Below are 20,479 nucleotides of genomic sequence, written 5' to 3'. Positions count from 1 at the left end.
CACACACACACAGAAAAACATTTAGTATACACATCCAGAAATTTTTTTTTTTTTTTTGCATATACTATTATATATTGTACATATATTTATTAGTTTCAGATTTAGCCATTCGTATATTTTGCCTGTTTATGTTATTGTATTTTGCACAACTCTGTTGCTTGTGAAGCTCGCACACAAGAATTTCACTCGCATGTGCTGTACCAATGTACCTGCACATGTGATGTGACAATAAAAGTGATTTGATTTGATTTTTAACCAGGTCTTCCCATTAACACCTGACCTGTCCAGAGGTTCAGTCAATGAGCTCGTCAATAGCTTCAATGCAAAAATGTTAAATGTAATGGACACTATTGCTCCCATTAAGGTGAAGGTTATCGCTGGAAGGAAAAAGTCTCCATGGAGAAACTCCACACTGGTGAAAAATGGAGGGAAAAAAAAAAAAAAAGAGTGTAGGAAAGCTGAGCGCAGATGGAGAAAAACCTCCAGGTTCATTATGACATCTATAAAGAGAAACTTCACAATAATAATTTAATTATTATAATAATAATAATAATAATTTACAACTGAGGAGTGCAAGAAGGTCCTACTTCTCTGACATCATCACCAAAAACAGTCATAATGCTCAGGTCTTATTTTCTACAGTTGACAGGCTAACAAACCCTCCTGTGTCAGTGGCAGCTGAACTTCATTCAACCATGGCCTGCAATGACTTTGCCAAATTCTTCACAGACAAAATCCAAAAGATTAGACAAGCAATTGGTACATCAACAGCAGATCCAGGATATGTACTGTGTCCACTGAAAAACTGTTTAAACACCATGAAACAGTTTCACCCTATTAACAGCAAAGACCTGGAGGACATCTTAGGTCAACTGAACTCCTCCTCTTGCTGTTTAGATGTCCTGCCAACAAGTTTTTTCAAAAAGGTCTCAAAGACTTTGGAGTCAGACCTGTTACAGATCGTCAACTTTTCTTTATTATCAGGTGTGTTTCCAGAATCACTAAAAACTGCTGTAATCAAACCTATACTGAAAAAGGACAATCTTGACAAGACACAAATGAACAACTACAGGCCGATCTCAAATCTCCCATTTTTAAGTAAGATCATTGAAAAAGCAGTTTCTCAACAGCTCAATTACTTCTTAAAACAGAATAACTGCTATGATGCCTTCCAGTCAGGTTTTAGACAGAACCACAGCACTGAAACCGCTCTGACCAAAGTGTTTAATGACATATGTCTGAATACAGACAGTGGAAAAATGTCAGTCTTAGTTTTGCTGGAAAACTAGTCCATGCATTCATCTTTAGTAGGCTTGATTACTGTAACAGCATCTTTACAGGTCTACCTAAAAAAAAAAAAAATCAGTCAGACAACTACAGCTCATTCAGAACTCTGCTGCTCGAGTCCTCACTAAGACCAAAAAAGTGGACCACATCAGTCCAGCTCTGAGGTCTTTACACTGGCTGCCTGTCCGTCAGAGGATAGACTTTAAAGTTCTGATGCTGGTCTATAAAGCTCTGAATGGTTTAGGACCAAATACATCAGTGACCTCCTGACCCAGTATGAACCTTCCAGATCCCTCAGGTCATCTGGATCCGTTTTTTTTAATCAGTTCCCAGAGTCAGAACCAGACACGGAGAAGCTGCATTCAGCTTTTATGCTCCTTATATCTGGAACAAACTCCCAGAAAGCCTCAGATCAGCTGAAACACTCAGTTTATTTAAATCCAGGTTGAAGACTCACCTGTTCTCAGCTGCATTTGAATAAAGCACCAAATCCACACTTTTAAGCTTAAATTTCAAAACTTATATTTTAACTACTGCTTTTATCTACTGTTCTGATCTTATCTACTGTTTTTTTAATCAATTTTAAATCATGCTTTTTATTGTTTTTGTTTTTTAATGTCTCTGTAAAGCACTTTGAATCACCTTGTTGTTGAATTGTGCTATATAAATAAACTTGCCTTGCCAGTGTGCGATGGCCGAACCTGTTTCTTTTCGTGGAGATAATTTCTCCTGCCTTAAAGAAAATCTCCTTACATGGAATAGAAGAGGCTGGAGTCCACAGAAACTGTAGAGAAGCAGGTATACGGTCTTCCTGGGTTCCACAAACTGTCAGCTAAAGAGAATAAATAAATTAAATTGCTGCACATTTTGCAGAATAACATTGTTACGTGTCTGCAGCCTGTATGTTTTCTTTCTCTCTCCTTTTGTTTTCCATTCCCTTAGGTACACAGACTGCAGGCTGGTGTCAATTTGGGGATCTCCAGCTAATTAGAGGAAGGAGGCTTTGATTGGACAAACCAGGAGTGCACACCTTGATAACGAGACTCACGTGTGGCTCTCTTCCTTCCATGCTTTGAATTGTTTGGCACATGTGTAAAGCTGTTCTGGTGTATTTCCTTTGTTTCATGGTTGTGGTGGGAGTAAAGTGGACTAGGTAAGTTTGGGGACCGCATACACTTATTCACGTAGAGTCCTCTTTTGTTAAAAACACTAGGTAAGTAGGTTGGTGCCACCTGTGTAATTTTGAGCTTGTTTTGAGTTGAGGATTAGGGTCTTTTCCCCCTGTTTTTGTTTTTCTAGGATAATAGCTCAGTTAAGTTTTGGTTTTGTCTTTTTGGTGGGTTTTTTTGGCACAACATAACTGTCCCTTTCTCCCCCACATTTGTTGTTTGAATTTGGGTTATTTGTTTTGTGAGAACGCTGCCATTAAACTTTCTGTTTAGAACACCTGTACCGAGTTCCCAGAGTAGTGTTATCCCCTCCTGCCCTCGAGGAGATGTAAAAACATTTTAAGATTATTTTAAAAATAAAATATTTTTGTATAATATCAAATGTAAAGACTCAAATGGAAGTTATTTAATGATATTTATATTATGAAATGCAGGTTTTTGACATTTTAAGATTTTTACATTTTCAGATAAAATAAACACGCACAAAACAAAAGCAAACAACAAGAGCACAAAGCTCGAAAACTCACCCGACTGACCAAAATCGACTCAAAATAAAATACTCCCACGTAACAGAACCTCCTCTCTTCCTCGCTGGCTCCATATCTGTAGGTAGAAAAATCAGTGGTTTGCTATCTGTCACCATCAAAACACTCCACAAATCCCACGAATGTTTCACTTACTTATAAACCAATGAATCAGGTACCGAAGCAGTTAGGTTCTAAATGAAGCTTCAGACGTCACTGATCACGTGACTCTGACCAAACGAATCAAGTTTCGACACAATGCTTCTGAAACAGTGTGGTGATTTTTTTTTTTTTTTTTTTTTTTTTTTTTTTGGACACACTCCCCAGAGCGTCAGCTTTAAGTGGGCCGTCACTACTTCGAAGCTTCGACACACAGGACATATCACTACTCACAGGTGAATTGCAGTATCCGTGACTATTTGCGGTGCCTTTCATTGGATTGCACTTTTGAATTGGTGGGTCTCAAATTACAGCTAGGGTTTTAGTTGAACATGTACTCAAGAGGATCAGGGCCACTGGGGCAAAAAATGTGTATCGGAATTAATGGGTAAAAAAGTAAGGTAAAAGTGAAAAAGGTATTAATCTTTTTCTTCTTTTTTTTCCGGAATACCAAAATGACTTGGCAACCAAATTTGTCCGTCTAGTTCACATAGTCTGCTGTCGAACCTCGTATTTTCATTTTTGTATTGTTTCCGTAATCTGCAGTTCAGCGGTTTCATCTGCTAGTTCGTAACTCCCACAGTAATGATGAGTCGGAAACGCGCGGATTTTGAAGCCCCGCCTCATGCTTCGCCGCTTTTTCAGAGAAAACGAGAAGTGTTCTTCGCGTGGATTTCATCCAAATGGCAGAGAAGTGGCAGCCGCAGTGTGGCGTCGAGTTGGAGCCGAATCAGTTTTACTGCTCGGTATGTCTGGACCTGCTCAAAGATCCCGTCACCATCCAGTGTGGACACACTTACTGCAGAAGCTGTATCGAGGGGTGCTGGGACCAGGAAAAGGAGAAGGGAACGTACAGCTGTCCTCAGTGTAGGGAGGCCTTCAGCCCAAGGCCTGTCCTCGGGAGGAACAACATGCTGGCTGAGGTGATGCATCCACGGTGCCGTTTTTGAAAATAAATAAATAAAATTACCATTTATTTGGGGTAGCTAGTTAACTAAAGTTAAAATATTCAGAGCTCAGAGAAATACTTAATGAGAAATATTTTTCTTTTTCTAAATTATTCTTTCTGATATTATCATTATCCAATTTCTAGTTTGTTTTCATTTACAACATTTATAAACAGATTTTCATTAATGGTGTGGTGGTTTGCTTGGCAAGCAAAGGGTTGCTGGTTTGATTCTAGTCTGAGACACATCCCTTTGGGTTGAGTCAGGAAGGGCAGCTGGTATAAGTATAAGTGAGTACAGTGAACTCATTGTTATGTTTAAGAAACCAGTTTGAGATGATTTGAGCTTTGAGATGGTGTGTTAGCCTGCTGGAAGTAGCCATCAGTAGATGACATGCTGCGGTCATAAAAGGATGGACATGGTAGGCAACAATACTCTGGTAGACTGTGGTGTTTCGGTGATGCTGTGTTTGGACTAGGGGGAGGGGCAAAGTGTGCCAGAGGATATCGCCTCTACAGCATTCTAACACAAACCGGAACTGATGCAAAGCAGGATGGATCCATGCTCTTATATTGTTCATGCCAAACACTCACTATCAACTGAAAGTTGCAGGAGAAATTTGTTCTTCAGAACCAGCGACAATCTTCTTCAGTAGTCTAATTTTGGTGAGCGTGTGTGAATTCTGGCCTGAGTTGTGTTCTTTGCTGTGGAAGTGGCTGTTGCAGATCATCTGCTCAGTTTGAATTTCAGCAGGTGATCTTGACCATGTCTACATGCCTAAATGCAGCAAGTTGCTGCCATGTGTTTAGTTGATTAGATATTTGTGTTGAAACAAGCAGATGAACAGATGCACCTCATAAAGTGTCCGATAGTCATTTTATATTTTCTTTGGCATGTCATTAGATTTTCTTGTGGGTGTTTGCATTGTCTGCTCTTGTTACCCCTAAAATATTTAAATGAATTATATTATCATCATAGCACATGCTTTCTAAATGATAGTGCTGTCTTAAAATAAATAACACATTTTTTTATAGTTACTTTTAATTTGTATAGTTATAAAGGCTAATGGAAGGTATATTTGCTATTTGTGGACTTAATTGGGATACTTTAGCTGACTTCATCCTCTTTCCGTTCTAGTTTGATTCTGTTTGTTGTGCAAAACCTTTGACCGCTTTTATTTGATCACTGTAGGTTGTAGAGAAGCTGAAGAGGACAGTAACCCAACAGGCCCGTCCAGCTTCTCCTCTTGCTCCTGCAGGACCAACAGACATTGCCTGTGATTTCTGTTGTGGGACCAAAAGAAACAAAGCCAGCATGTCTTGCCTGACCTGCTTGGCATCGTACTGTCCTGCTCATCTTGAGCCTCACCACAGTTTTCCTGTGCTGAAGCTTCACCAGCTGGTGTCTGCTACAGTGCCACTTAAGGAAAAAATATGTGCGAAGCACAACAAGCTGATGGAGGTTTACTGTAAGACTGATCGAAGGTGTATCTGCTATTTGTGCACCTTGGACGATCACAGGCGCCACTCAACAGTGTCAGCTGCAGCAGAAAGAGCTGCTGAGCAGGTAGAGACAAAAAGCCAATGTAAATCTGGAGAGTGGTTGAATTTGACTCCTGTGACTGAAATATTCACAATGACACATTCGTGGTTGCTTCTTACAGGTAAAACTTGGTGAGATCCAGAGTGCAGTCAAGCGGAGATTCCAGGAGAGACAAGAGGAGCTGAATGAGCTGGTCCAAGCTGTGAAGGACTTTGAGGTGTGGAAATAAGACTAGAAAACATGTTTCTGCTCTGACCACAGCAGTGTCTTTTGTACAGGTTCTGACATCTGGCAGTGAGAGCTGATAACCATGACTGTTTGCACGACTTAGTCCTGCATTTTGGTGTATTTAATACACTTGTTACATTTGTTTGAATTTATTTTTTATTCATGTTTTTTTGCCAGGAACAAAGTGAATTCAGAAAACTTTCTGATATGTTAAGTTATGTTATGTTTTAAACTGAACCTTCTTTATACATTATATATAAACAGATTTGTTGTCAGACTGCTGTGAAGTCCAATGACAGGCTCTTTGACGAGCTGATATCCTCCATCCAAAACAAACGTGCTTTAATGAAGGAGTTGATTGAAGCTCGGAGGAAAACTGCAATAGCTGAGGCAGAAGATCTGCAGATGCAGCTGAAGGAGGAGATAGTCACGCTGGGGAGAAGAGATGATGACCTGGAGCAGCTTTCTCACACAGCTGACCATATTCATTTCATTCAGGTAAAAAGTTGTGTGTTCTCAACCTACCCATCTTTCTTTTTATAATTGTCACCTAACACACTGTAGCTGTGTCCCAAAATGTCGGCTGCATCCTTCGGAGGACCCGGCCTTCGCGGTCTACGTGGGCCGGGTCCTTCAAAGGCCGGACGTGCGAGGCTGTGAAATGGGACGGTCTAGCCTTCTGATTAGCGTCACCGCTGTCTCGGTGGAGTTTAATAAACTTGGCCGTCTGCTCCTTGCTATCTAAAATATAACAGGACACTGCCGTAAATTCTCGACAGTCTCACGCTTCTGTTTAATCAGTTTTCTGTTCAACGTTTATTCAGCTGTGTGAAAATCCCGGAGGAACCCACCCGATGGATTAATAAAGTTTTATTTAATCTAATAACTTTGATCTCAGCCAAACCGATTTACTCCGGAACAAATAAAACACAGATAAAAGGCAAACAATTACATTTTTAAGTTATCCAAGTGACTTATATCATGTTTAACCTGAGTAGCAAAAGAGCGGGGGTCTGAAAACGATGAAGCTGGGAGTCCATTGCTCTCGCCGGCTGGAGTGACCATTGAACCCCACGGCTTGCTATCGAACTGGTGGGTAACAGACGTCTCCGAAAACGTCGGCACGCTTTTGCAAATATGCGATGTCTTGATAAACCAAGCAGATATTTGAAGTTTACAGAGCTACTTTCTCGCCTGAAAATATGTTAGAAGTTTATTTTGTGGCCCAGAAAGATTAATAAGAGTAATTTTAAAACTTAGTAGTGGCCGCCATTGTTCGCAGCTGAAATTTGGCTGGGCCGCGCTATGAATTCTGGGATATGGTGGGCCACGAAGGACACACCCGACCCATCCTTCAAATTCGGGGAAATGAAGGACGCATTTGTCTTTTTTTTTTTTTTTTTTTTCTTTTTTTCTTTTTTTTTTTAACAGACATGAGTGAGGGATAGGAAAGGGAGAAAGAAAGAGGAAGGAAAAGAAAAACAGAAGGGGAGAAGGACAGTGAGAAAGGGGGGAGGAAAAAAAAATCTCCTGGATCACCTGTTGAGAGAAGAATAGAAAACAAGCAAAAAAAAAACCAAAGCAACATACTAAACACAACACCACATTAATCTAGCAAGTGTAAACAGCAGTAAATACTAAATATTCAATGTTGTTGTGCAGCACGCAGGACAGACAGCGCACAATGTGCTTTGAAGTAGCAGCCAAGAAAGGTGTAATTTAAGTCTACGAGCAGTGAACACCCGTGTGCATACCTGTGGATCAGCGCGCTTGTATTCAAATGGTTTCCACATGTAATGGTCTGCAAGAGGATGTAGAGAGCCATAGCCCTGTCCCCCAGGGCATGAAGCAGGCATGGAGGAGATCCAGGCCCCAGACATCCAGAGGCCCCAGAGTGCGAGAGCCCAAGGAGGACCACCGGAGGGGCATCCGTGCCACCCTCATGGGAAGGGCTGAGGATCCCCAGACGAGGCGTCACCCAGTAGCCACCGAGCAGAAGCTAGAGGGGGCTGCACCGGCGTGCCCGCCGGCTCTGCCGGCAGCCAGCTGTGCCAGAGTGAACCGAGCCGCAGGCCCGGAAGCCCGAGGGCCCCCCGCACCCCGGAGGAGGCCTGACCGAACAACAGGCACCAGGCCCCGCCAGGTAGCCACCGGGAGCGAGCTGGTACATACCTGAGTGCCCAGACCCGGACACCAAGAACCACCAATGCACCGACCCCTGAGGGCATCAGTCACCGGCAGGGAGTGTGGTGAGGGGAGATAGGCCTTGGAGGGCCTGGGAGTTCCCAGAGAGGTGGAGTCTAAGACCCGACCTGACATTTAGACACAGACAAACAGGCACACACAGACACAAACATGCATTCCCACCCTCATGCACACATATACAAACACTCAGCACTCACCCAATGTAAGGACTGACATAAATGGACATGTACACACAATCATACTCCCCAAACATACTCTATACCCCGGGTCCAGGTACCCTCGCCCCCAGAGGGGGAAACAGAACCCAGACCCAAGAGATGTTACCCTTCCCCCCGGGGTGGAGGCAAGCAGACCGTCCCAGGTTCCGCAGCAGCAGAGAGGCCAATCGGACAGCCAACATCTCCTCCCAGCCCCCCCGCCCCAATGGCTAGCAGAGAACGGGGGTGTATGAAGACCCCATACCTCCCTCCTCCCGCTCATGTGTAGTGTTGCTGCGTGTTGTTCTAAAGTGCATTTAAAACAAGGGAGAGCATGGTGCTACTGCCAGAGAGCAGCAGGTGTTAGCACGGCCCCTCCCGAGAACCCTCAATGTCTACATGGATTTAAAATTGAGAGGTGGGCACCGGCGCCAGAGGTAGGTTTGAGTACACAGACCGTCCACTGGACGCCGTTAACGTGCCCACCCTCAAGGCCGTATGTATGTGTGTGTGTGTGTGTGTGTGTGTGTGTGTGTGTACATATACATACATATATACGTGTGTGTGTGTGTACATATACATACATATGTGTGTGTGTACATATACATACATATGTGTGTGTGTGTACATATACATACATATGTGTGTGTGTGTACATATACATACATGTGTGTGTGTGTGTACATATACATACATGTGTGTGTGTGTGTACATATACATACATGTGTGTGTGTGTGTACATATACATACGTGTGTGTGTACATATACATACATGTGTGTGTGTGTGTGTACATATACATACGTGTGTGTGTACATATACATACGTGTGTGTGTACATATACATACATATATGTGTGTGTGTTATGAGAGTGTATGTAATGTGGATGTCTAAGTTGTGAGATAAAATTGAGGCACAGGTGGCCAGAATGGGACAGAGGGGGGGGGGAATGTCTCCCCTGCACAACTTGTGACACACCCGCACCCCAAGGCCCTACCTGTGTGGTGGAGTGGGAAGAGGGAAGTAGCTGGGGATGGGGAGGAAAAGGAGGGAGGGGAGGATGCCCTTTTGTCATGCGCATTTGTCAGCCGCATTTGAAGGAGTCGACGAATTGGGACAGCCTTCGTCGCCTGGCTGTGACGTAATCGGCCTTCAAATGCAGCCTCCAGAGGATGCAGCCAACGTTTTGGGACACAGCTTCTATTATTTCATTTCAGTATGACACAATCATCATCTATAGCTGCAAGACACAAGTATTAGAAAAGTCTTCTAGGGAACATTACAGCCAAGCTTTAATTTTTGTGAAAGCCACTGCCTGATTTGCACTACTTTGGAATGTTGTGTGCCTCGTATATGGAAAGATATAAACATAATGAACTGAGACAGAATGTTCCATGTAACATGCAGTTAATATGCTTTTTCTGTTCTGACTTGTCATTTTTCCTCTAGATCTTCCAGTCTCTCTCCATCTCATGTGAATCGCCAGACCTGCCAACAGGCGCTGTTGTTCGTCCTAAACGTTCAATGGAAGTGGTGACTGACTATGTGTCTGACCTGGCAGATGACATGAAGGATCTCTTGGAGACCATATGGCCCAAAATCTCTGCCACAGGTGGCTGAAGGAAATATTAAATAAGCTGAGTACCAGTTCCTCTGTTGTCTGTTACATTTTATATATAAATATATATTTTCCCCTGTTAGTGTCTGTTACAGATGTTGTGCTGCCACCTGTGCCAAAGACCAGGGAAGAGTTTTTGCACTGTAAGTAAAACACTTAATACAGATCAGTATATTAAAGCAGTAATCACTTGCTAAATACTAGAAGGCTGATGATATTCCTGGTTTGCTTGTCTATCAGATCACTGTCCTCTAACACTGGATCCCAACTCGGTCAACAACTGCTTTGCCATTTCACAAGAATCTAAACGAGTGACGAGTGACTCCAAAGAGAAATATTATTTATCTCACTTGGACAGGTTTGGAGGTGTGAAGCAGGTGCTGTGCAGAGAGGGTTTAACAGGGCGGTGCTATTGGGAGGTCAGTTGGAGTGGTGGCGCCTGGTCATTGGCAGCGTCTTACAAAAACATCAGCCGGAAATTATCTGAGTCAGAATTTGGGAAGAATGACAAGTCCTGGTGTTTGGAGTGCTCTGCAGATGGTTATACTTTCAGACATGACTCAGTAACCAAGGCGGTGTCAGGTCCTCGTACCTCTCAGATTGGAGTGTACCTGGATTACAGGTCAGGTACTCTGTCGTTTTACTGCATCTCTGACACCATGACTCTGCTTCACAAAGTGTGCACAGTATTCACTCAGCCTCTCTATCCTGGCCTTGGGCTGAAGGAAGGAAGCTCTGGCTGTTATGCAGAAGTGAAGAAGTTGTGATGCCAACTTTTTCACCTCTACCATGTTGATTAATGTCTTTCAAGACCTAAAATAAGCAGTGAAGAAACCTGTGAGCTCATCAAACTTGTTTGACACTTATTTGCTAAATACTGAATGACTCGCACTGTTTGGATGTTGAAAGAAATACCAGGTGCCCCACTGTGACAAAGGACATTGGAAGATTTTGTTGCTCTAATTAATCTATGCTTAACAGTTGTTTGTTTTTTGTTTGCTTGTTAGTGTTATTGAGTTTAAATTGACTTTTTCACTTGCATGTACTTCATTGCTTTCTTTCCATTTTACTTCTTTAATTTCTGGGGGGGGATAAAGTTGACAACATACTGCGCATAGGGCTTATTGTACTAATGATGAATGGGTTCAGATGAAGTCAGCTTTGCAGTCAGCTATACCTACATAGATGCTGTATTGAACTATGACCAAAGTCTAGAAGATGGGAAAGCAGGATAAAGGTTAGTGTGGCTTTTGTGACACTTTTCCAAAGGTACTGCACTCATTTCTCTAAGGTTTGCCAAATTAATGGTTCTGTATTTTTAACTGTTTTTAGACTGCTTTCATAGGATTCCTTTCCTGTTTATCTGAGGTTGTGCTAAAAATCAATAAATAAAAATGATTGCCAATATTTAAACTGTTGTGAATGACTTGTTTGTCCATGAGCTGTGTTACATCTTGTGATGCTGTGGGAGTGTGTGGGGTGTTTGCCCGCTCTCTCCGGCTGTATCCCAATTAAGGGACCGCACGCTTGGGAGTACGCGCAGTACGGGTACTACAGACGGTGCGTACTATAAGTACGGGAAGTGCAGAAGTGAGAGGCTTGTGAACGGTCTAGCCTTCGTCGTGCTGCTCAGGATGCCAAGCAACCATGATACTAACCATGAGAAATGTTTCATACAGCACTGTGGGACAGAAATGAAGGAGAAAAAATGTTGGGTTTTTTTGTTTTTTTTGGTCATTCATTTTTTTTTCATGACATCACTTTGATTAGTTGAGTATCTGAGGCTGAGACCACGGGACTGTAAAACATGATTGTTGGGCTTCATTTCTGTGCTGAACAGTCATTTCGAGATTAGTTAGTAAATAACTAGTTAATGTTGTTCATGAGACTAAAGTCATCTCACTGTGGTAATGTAAATATAATATGGCCAATATTATAGTTATTGTTAGATTATTATGATATATCTATGTTTATAAGTTACACTTGTGTTTGAATCCTGCAGCTTATCACACATTTGAGAGATAGATAGATATATAGAGATATAGATAGATCTAGATAGATCTAGATATAGATAGATATATAGATATAGATATATATATATATATATATATATATATATATATATATATATATATATATATATATATATCAATATATCAAATGTGTGATAAGCTGCAGGATTCAAACACAAGTGTAACTTATAAACACATGTTCATACTTTTATTACACAATCAGAGCGAAAGAAAAAGAGAGGGAGTGCAAGACAGACAGGTGACAGTCTCAGGTGTATACACTACTACAAAACAGCACAAGAGAAGGATTTAGTGTTTGTGTTTTTTATTATTAGTGGTAGCAGTAGAGGTATTAGTATTAGTTTGATTTACACATGCACAATTAATGCATTTCCCATCATTTTCTCATCACTTATTTCTAGTTAACAAATTAAGGCCAGTAACCCAGGTATCAGTGGTGAATATCATGAGCACACATCCTCTAAATATCCATTTAAACATTTTGACTGCAGATGTAATAGCAGGAAATTTCAGAGAAAATACATCTACTCAAGCAAACACATAAACTAAAACATAACCAGTGGATTATTCAGCAGCAAGCTCAACAAGACATTTTGAAATTGGCCTCTACGTCCCTTCATTTACACAAGTGTTTCTTTTCTTCTAGCACTGAATTTAAAGAGGGTTGTGATATTTGGAAAAACTGGGGCTGGGAAAAGCAGTCTGGCCAACACCATACTGGGAGAGAATGTCTTCGACGTATGCCATTCACCCGTTTCTGAAAGAATCCAACCCATTTAGTAATTAAGTCTGTAAATGGAAATAACATCAGTTTTATAGACACTCGTAGTATTTTTGACACAGGCATGTCTGAGCAATTACTCAGGGATGAGATAGTGAGGTGCATGACAGAGTGCGCTCCCGGACCTCATGCTTTTCTCATCGTCCTCAAAGTGGAGAAATTTACACAGCAGGAGCAAGATGTAATCAAAAAAATATGTCAAGATTTCTCTGAAGATGCTATGAAATACGCTGCCGTTGTCTTCACTCATGGCGACCAGCTCCCAGAGGGAACGAGAATCGAGGAATTCATCAGTCATAACAAAGAGCTCAGCAATCTGGTGGAGAAGTGTGGAGGCAGATGCCATGTTGTTGATAATAAATACTGGGAAAACAACAAAGAAGATGACTACAGGAGCAATCGGTTCCAAGTAGCAGAGATACTCAGGACAATAGACAAAATAAGTGAGGCAAACAATGGAAGCTGCTACACCAATAAGATGCTACAAAAGATAGAAAGTGAACTACAGAAAGAGGAAGAGCTTATTAGACAGTCATCAGCAAACATGTCAGTTGAAGAGATTGCAATTGAAGCTAAAAAGGGTGTGATGAACAAGCTGCTGATTATATTTGCAGGTACAGCAACAGGCGTATTGGTTGGAGCCTTTCTTGGTGTGGCAAAGATGGTCACATCAACTTTTTTGAATCTGCAGGTGCAGACAGATGCAACAGTATCACTAGCTGCTATACAGAAAGGGTTAGAGGGAGGTCGGTTAGGATATGCTGCAGCTGAACAATCAGAAAGTGCATCGGAAGCCTTTCAGAAAGCTGCTAAAGCTGTCCTGGAACACACTGTTAAATAGTTGTTAGGATCATGACAACGACAGAGAGTGGAAAGCAAAGAAAGCAGAGAAAGGAGTGTTTTTTTCTTATGACTTGTGTAATTACGTTATAAGTAGAGATAGTGGCAGTAGAGGAACTATTTAGGTATTTAGTCAAGGAAAAGTAGCATTTGCTAAACACTTACACTACTTTGTTCCAGTTAAATATTAGCAAGTACAGGTACTTTTCAAGAATAATTTTCTTTATACAATTGGTTATAGATGCTGATGCATTTTTTTTTTACAATCTATCAAAGTGCATCAATAAACACAGATGTAAAACAATATATTTGTAAAACATTATATTTGTTGGTATTCACTTCTTAATCATTTCTGTCAGCTGTAAGCAGAATAATAAATTACTATGGATTTGAAAAAATATTTTAAGCAACTTATAAATAAACACACATTTTAAGACCTTCAGGAGTGAACTTGTGTAAATGCTTTGATTTAAACTTGATTATGTCATACTACAATTCAATGAAACAGGTACATATTAAACGGAAATGTATATATCTGAATTTATTTCTTTTCTTTTCTTCCAGCAATAAAAAAAAACTATTGATGAATCTCTGTAGTTTCTTAGGGTGAACAATATTATATCGACCTGGGAGCTGGTTATAATATACCGTGATTTGGTATTTCTAGTATTTGCTATGCTTTAGCCTTCAAAATGTATTACATTGTCCCTCCTAAAGATTGGTATGTTTTTTAAATAACTCCTTTTACAAGCTTTTAAGATGTCTCCACTCTGTTTGTTTATGAAAGACAGACGGTCCAACTTTCCATTATTATTATGAGAAACCCCAGTATACTAGAAAGACATGCATATGGTAAGGACACAATTAATACCGGTTTTTCATTATAAAGCCTGTAAACACAAATTTCCTTCTTTCTTTCATTTCTTTCAAATCACAGTCACAGTATCATCTATTAAAAGACGCAGACACCACCCCCTTAATCCTTTCTTCTATCCCAAACCTGTGTGCCCATTATGTAAACACAACCACATTCAGCATGTCAGCACATAAGCCACGGACAAATAGACAAGTCTTTGACAAAGTAAGTCAGATAAATCAAGTCAAGTCACTTTTATTTAAATAGTAAATATAGTTCTGGGAGGAGTTGTTTTAACAATGTAACCATGTCACTTAATCTTCTCTTTTTTTTCTGAGTACAAGTAGATACACGCACCAGAAATAAGCAGGGTGTGTGGGCTTTGTCTCTGAAATATGGTGAGAAGCAGAGATGTTATTTCTCCATGCTGAAAATAAAACAGTTAACGTGGTGCAAGCATCTAAGAAGGAGACACCCGCTAGGTGGGTTGTTTCGTCCTGGACCCACAGCATACTGATAAGAATATATCTTTCAGCTGGCTCTGTTTCATGGAAGAGCTAGAGGAGGTGGCTGGGGAGAAGCTTGGACTGCTGCCCCCACCACCCAAACCTAGATAAGATGCAGAGTATGTATGTATGGACAGACTGACTGTTTATATTTATACTACAGGGGCAGATCTTGTGTCTAAGTCAGTGACCTCTGTTCCTTATGTGTACTACATAAGTCCACTCCTATGCTGTACTATTTCACTATCATCTCTCTATCACACAAATAACTAATACATACAGCCTGAAATTTCAATTCAACAATATCAGAGAATTATAGATTCTTTTGTTTTTCAAAGTATCTATCATATCTACCAGATATGGTGTCCAACATTAGAGGTATATCATTCCTTTGGCCTCTGTATGATCCTGTTACACAAGATGTCATTTGTAATAGATCCAACGCGATATCGTAGTTTACTTAAGTAGATAAGAGACCAGGCCCCACCTCACATTGACCTTTGTCATATTATCATCACATTTCACTTTTGGCTTATGTGTCCAACGTTCATAAAGTCTTAAAGGAATAAAATAATTTTACATTGAAGACTATACATTCTCGTGATTGTCATACTGTGATCAGACATAGCCTTCTTCTTCAACCCCAATGATTGGGAAAATCATGTAGGAATAAAAAGAAATGTCAGTGTAAATCATGATATGGTCCAGAGTGTCGATTCTGACACACAGAGGCCTACTAGTGGGTCCAAGGACAATTGTAGTACTCTGTCCGTACCTTTCCACATGAGCCTCGTGCATCAGGAGTAGTCTTTCAGCCTCTGTTTGCAATGTTGTTTTACCTTATCTGTTCTGTACTCCAGAACTTTATTGTTAGAACAACCAACAATGTCCACACATCTCATTATTACAGTTTTTTTTTCTTTCTGTGTAAAGGGCTGTAAGACAAACCTTTAGTTTTGTTTTCAGTCTTATTCAGGAATGCGGTGTCATTTATGATAGGGATTATGGGAATTCTTTCAATCAGTGTATCTTTATTATCATGATTTATGGTTTTGAATGCTTCAGTGAACTTTAGAGGTATGAGTAGTGCAAGTAACTTTGATCTCTAAATATGATAAAAGTTGCACCTATAGGGCAGTTTCTGGGCATTTCACTTCTGCTTCACAGAGAATTTGTCTTTTCTGAACCAAATAGTTGCTCATCACCACTTAACTGGCCACGAGTGTGTTTGCAAGTGTACTAGTATCTGTGTTGTATGCTGTCGCCAGGTTGCAGTGAAACAAGATATATAATATAGAATACAAACTTAATAATGGCATTACCAACACCAGGAGATCCTGATGGTGCAGTATAAGAAGATGCAACTAATAAGTTAAAGGTGAAATTAATCTAAATAGATATATACACTACCAGCCAAAGGTTGGACACACCTTCTCATTTAATGGGTTTTTTTCCGCTCCACTTTTTAACCGCACCTCCGAGTAGAGCCCATATTAATGCCACACAGAATTCCAGTACCAGACACATCTCTACATGAACTGTTCTGGGGAGACAGCGCAAATCAGGCCTTTATGGTCAAATAGCAGCTAAGAAACCACAACTAAAGAAAAGTAGCAAGCAGAAGAGATTTGTTTGGGCTAAGAAACACAAGGAATGGACATTAGACCAGTGGAAATCTGTAATCAAAGTAATCAAAGCAGTGGGTGGCTATTCTGAGGAATCTAAAATATAAAACATCTTTTGAGTTTTTGTTTGTTGACACTTTTTTGTTTACTACATAATTACATATTTCATTCATACTTTAGATGCGTTCAGTGAGATCACAATATAAATAATCATGAAAATAAAGAAAAAAACATTAAATGAGAAGGTGTGTCTAAACTGACTGATAGTGTAAATATCCAGTAGCCATTGGAGCCGGATAGCAGTGGCTGGGATGTGCCAGGTATTTCAGTGAAACTGAGTTTCAATAGTGGGACCATAAGATATCTGTAGGCTAATCTGATTAAACTTTGTCTCTCGTCTCACATTCACAGGTTAATGCAGTTCAGCATCTGTCAGCCAATAAGGAAGTCAATCAGTATAAGTTTGTAAGTAAAGGTAGAGGCAACCAAATGCAAGCACAGATAAGTAAGGGACATCAAACACTTAGACTTGAGGATCTATCCGCCTGTTGCACTTCTCTTTCTTGCCAACATGAATGGTAAGTTAAGTTTGTTTCTATTATCATCCATGTACATTTGCAGCTACTTTATTCATCACACAATATCTTTTTTCCAGATACTGCAATACAAATTTTATTTGCATCGTTGTGACTAAAGTTGTGTTAATAATTCAAGAAAATAAAAGCAATTCTATCAACTGTGCTAATTTATTCTATGTTAACGATGTATTCTTTTTTTTGTTGCTTCCAGTTGGCTCACATTATGCAACATTATGCTGTGTCCTAGTCTCAGGTTATTTAATAAATATCCATAATGATGATTCACTCTGGATGGTAAAGTGCAGTATAAGGAAAGCTGGAACTATATTAAATCACTTTTTTATTGTCACATCACATGTGCAGGCACACTGGCACAGCACATGCGAGTGAAATTCTTGTGTGCGAGCCCCACAAGCAACAGAGATGTGCAAACACAACAACACAAACGAGCAAAATACAAGAATGGCCAACTTGAAACTAATAAATATATGTACAATATATAATAGTGTATGCATTTCTGGATGTGTATACTAAATATTTTCCTACGTGTGTGTGTGTGTGTGTGTGTGTGTGTGTGTGTGTGTGTGTGTGTGTGTGTGTGTGTGTGTATACACATTTTTACAAATTAAATAGTAAAAAAATAAAATAAAATAATAATAATAATAATAATAATAAAATATATAAAATATACAGAGTTGAATATGTGCAAAACAAGTGGCATTTATATACAGTGTGGAGTGCATAATGTTGAAGTTATGCATTGTGAAGAGGCTGTGGCAATGTAATCCCAAGATATTATATATGTAGGTAATGTGTAAGACATAATGTCCTACATTTCTAGTTCTAATTTCTATGAACTTTAAATTTTCTCTATAAACTTGACAGAGACATAGATAATATACTTTTACAGCAAGTGAGCAGAGTGTAATATGATTACTGACTGAGACTGTCATGCTTGCATGAAGCATTTTTGTCTCTGAGGAATAGAGTTGAAAAATAACTTGCCGATAACAGTTGCAACATTAGAAATGATGCAATAAACAAAATGGTAAAAACTAAAAAAATACTCTGAAACCTTTTTTTTTTTTTTTTTGTAGTGCCACCAACACGGAGGATTGTCCTCCTCGGGAAAACGGGAGCTGGAAAAAGCAGTGTTGCAAACACTTTATTTGGAGAATCCACGTTCAAAATGGGCCATTCCCCTGACTCAGAGACGAGCTTTTGCATTTCCAAGTCCAAACTCATTAACAGAAGATCCATAACTTTGGTTGACACGCCCGGCTTCTTTGACACAAGCGGATCAGAAGAGGACATGAAGCCCAACATACTGCAATGTATTGTTGAGTGCGCTCCTGGTCCTCATGCCTTTATCGTTGTTCTTAAAGTGGAGAAATTCACAGATCATGAAAAGTCTGTCATCGAAAACATGTTCCAGTATTTCTCTGAGGAGGTTTTACGATATGCTGTAATTCTTTTCACTCACGGTGACCAACTGCTGGAGGAAATGAAAATTGAAGAGTTCGTCAGTCAGAGCAAATGCCTGGCTGATCTCGTTCAGAAGTGTGGAGGCCGATGCCACGTTATAGATAATAAATACTGGAATAATGAGGCAAAGAATGAATACAGGAGCAACAAGTTCCAAGTGGAACAGCTTCTCAAAACCATTGATGATATAGTGATGGAAAACAAAGGTGGATATTACACTAATGACCTATTACAAGCAGTAGAGACAGAAATACAGAAAGAGGCAGAGCGTATTAAACAAACATCACAGACTATGTCTTCAGAAGAAGCCAGGGAAAGAGCTAAAAGTGGAGTCTATAAACAGCACGTGGCTAAATTTGCACGCATCGCAGGTAAAGGTCTACTAATTGCAGCTTTGCTTGGTGGATTGGAGTTTGCTCCACTTGTACCTCTAGCTATAAAAGGAGTCAGTACAATCAAACAAGCAGCAAGGAAGAAGAGAATAGAAACAGTGTCAAAGGAAGAAACAAGTACAGGAGTAACTGCGGTAAAGGCAGGAGGAAAAGCACAAACACAGTCAGTATCTACACCGAATAAAGGAACTCCAACAAAAGAAACAGCAGTGGAAAGGAGCGTCGCTGGAGCAAAAACGGGAGCTGATATTCTCTCAAAACTACTTAAAATTTTTAGGAAGACAAATGAAGAGGAAGTGAGCGCATCAATAACAGACGAAGCAGCGACACTGGAAGAAGAAGCCGAAGATGCAGAAGCAGAAGATGGAACAGAGGAACTAGTCGAAGAAGAAACTGGGACTGCAGAAGTTTTACCAACTATAGAAACAGATGTGCCAGTAGAAGAAGAAGAAACTGAGCAAGTAAAAGTGGAAATGACACAAGAGATGACAACATCAATGACAGGAGAAACACCAGAAGTGGCAGCAGTACTGGCAGAAGGAGAAGGAGCAGCTGCGTTGACAACAGCAGTCGAAGAAGAAACAGTTGGGGCGGTGCTGTCAGCAGCAGAGGAGGCGGCTGAGGAGGTAGCGTTGTCTGCAGTGGGGGAAGCTCTTTCAGTAACAGCGGTGGTAGAGGGCATGGCTGAAGCTTCAATTGAAGGAGTGGAAATGGAAGTAGTAGAAGGAGAAGGAGCTGCTGGAGTAGTTGCGGAGGCAATAGATGGAGTAGTACAAGTGATGGATGTAGCTGTTAAGGTAGCTGAAAGCTGTTGCGTACAGTGAATCAACCTGTACCAACAGAATTTCTGCTTTCAGCGATTCAACTCGACTATTTCTATTAAAATTATTGTAACACTGGCAACAATGGTGTAATCACTTACATCCCTGTAATGGGTGGTATGAGTTATAATATAGATCTAGTTGAGGCTGGCTCTTAATAAAAAAAAAAAAGCAGTTAAGACATTGTTGCTAACATTTTTGGCTTTACTTTTGTGTTTTTAAAATGGATAGTGTTTCAAATACAGAGATTTAATTTCTTCTTTTTTTGTTAAATATAAAACTATTGATTGTATTAATTCTATCTATTAAGAAAACATGATCTGGTTAGGCTGGGAAACATTATAGCAGAGTTTTCCTTTAAACCATCTCAAGGATTTTATCTAGTAATGACAGAAATAATTATATTCTTAAAATGAAATTTTAAGATTACATTTTTGATGAAAAAATATAGTTAAAACAAGCAAACGGTTATAAAAGATCTGACTTGAGGGCGGATCAACCCTGGAGTCTTTTCTTGTCTGGGCAACTAATATCACAGGTGCATTAAACTGTGTCTGTCCTGTTTCTCCACACTTTTACCTTCAGTTTTCATCTCCTACAATTTGTCAGATTACAGCTGAATAATTAGATTTAAAAACTTCAAAAATGCATTTAAGCTGGGTAAATGATGACCACAAAAAGTATAAAA

The 20,479-nt window shown here is 40.1% G+C and overlaps 2 protein-coding genes, 1 long non-coding RNA gene and 1 pseudogene across 3 annotated transcripts; 3 read left to right on the top strand and 1 right to left on the bottom strand.

Moving 5' to 3' along the window:
• Nucleotides 1-1,909: 1,909 nt before the first annotated feature.
• On the bottom strand, nt 1,910-3,184 carry LOC146636142 (uncharacterized). Its single transcript, XR_014905435.1, has 3 exons — nt 3,137-3,184; nt 2,984-3,059; nt 1,910-2,119 (listed from the first exon to the last, which is right to left on the bottom strand). It is a non-coding gene; the product is annotated as an uncharacterized LOC146636142 (long non-coding RNA).
• Nucleotides 2,376-10,641, top strand: LOC146636141 (tripartite motif-containing protein 16-like). The gene is made up of 9 exons (XM_085349469.1): nt 2,376-2,440; nt 3,308-3,375; nt 3,785-4,062; nt 5,278-5,652; nt 5,750-5,845; nt 6,121-6,354; nt 9,706-9,868; nt 9,958-10,017; nt 10,115-10,641. The coding sequence occupies exons 1-9, from the start codon at nt 2,376-2,378 to the stop codon at nt 10,639-10,641; spliced, it is 1,866 nt and encodes a 621-aa protein (XP_085205595.1).
• Nucleotides 10,642-11,333: 692 nt separating this feature from the next.
• On the top strand, nt 11,334-13,529 carry LOC146636140 (GTPase IMAP family member 7-like; annotated as a pseudogene).
• Nucleotides 13,530-17,086: 3,557 nt separating this feature from the next.
• Nucleotides 17,087-19,794, top strand: LOC146636139 (uncharacterized). The gene is made up of 2 exons (XM_085350273.1): nt 17,087-17,093; nt 18,191-19,794. Exons 1-2 carry the CDS (start codon nt 17,087-17,089, stop codon nt 19,792-19,794), a joined length of 1,611 nt encoding a protein of 536 aa, XP_085206399.1.
• The last annotated feature ends 685 nt before the right edge of the window (nt 19,795-20,479 follow it).

This window comes from Diplotaxodon limnothrissa, linkage group LG3, assembly GCF_057381915.1.
Source record: "Diplotaxodon limnothrissa isolate DT_005_m linkage group LG3, D_limnothrissa_male_GT1.1, whole genome shotgun sequence".
In the NCBI taxonomy this organism is placed as follows: Eukaryota; Metazoa; Chordata; class Actinopteri; order Cichliformes; family Cichlidae; genus Diplotaxodon; species Diplotaxodon limnothrissa.
The sequence above is the reverse complement of the archived record's forward strand: the minus strand, read 5'-3'. Positions and strand labels throughout refer to the sequence as shown.

Excerpts from the sequence above, each read along its gene's own strand:
- LOC146636141 (XM_085349469.1), top strand. The coding sequence starts at position 2,376 with ATGTGTAAAGCTGTTCTGGTGTATTTCCTTTGTTTCATGGTTGTGGTG. Across the intron at positions 4,063-5,277 it reads GGAACAACATGCTGGCTGAG|GTTGTAGAGAAGCTGAAGAG; the intron begins GTGATGCATCCA and ends TGATCACTGTAG. Across the intron at positions 5,653-5,749 it reads CAGAAAGAGCTGCTGAGCAG|GTAAAACTTGGTGAGATCCA; the intron begins GTAGAGACAAAA and ends TGCTTCTTACAG.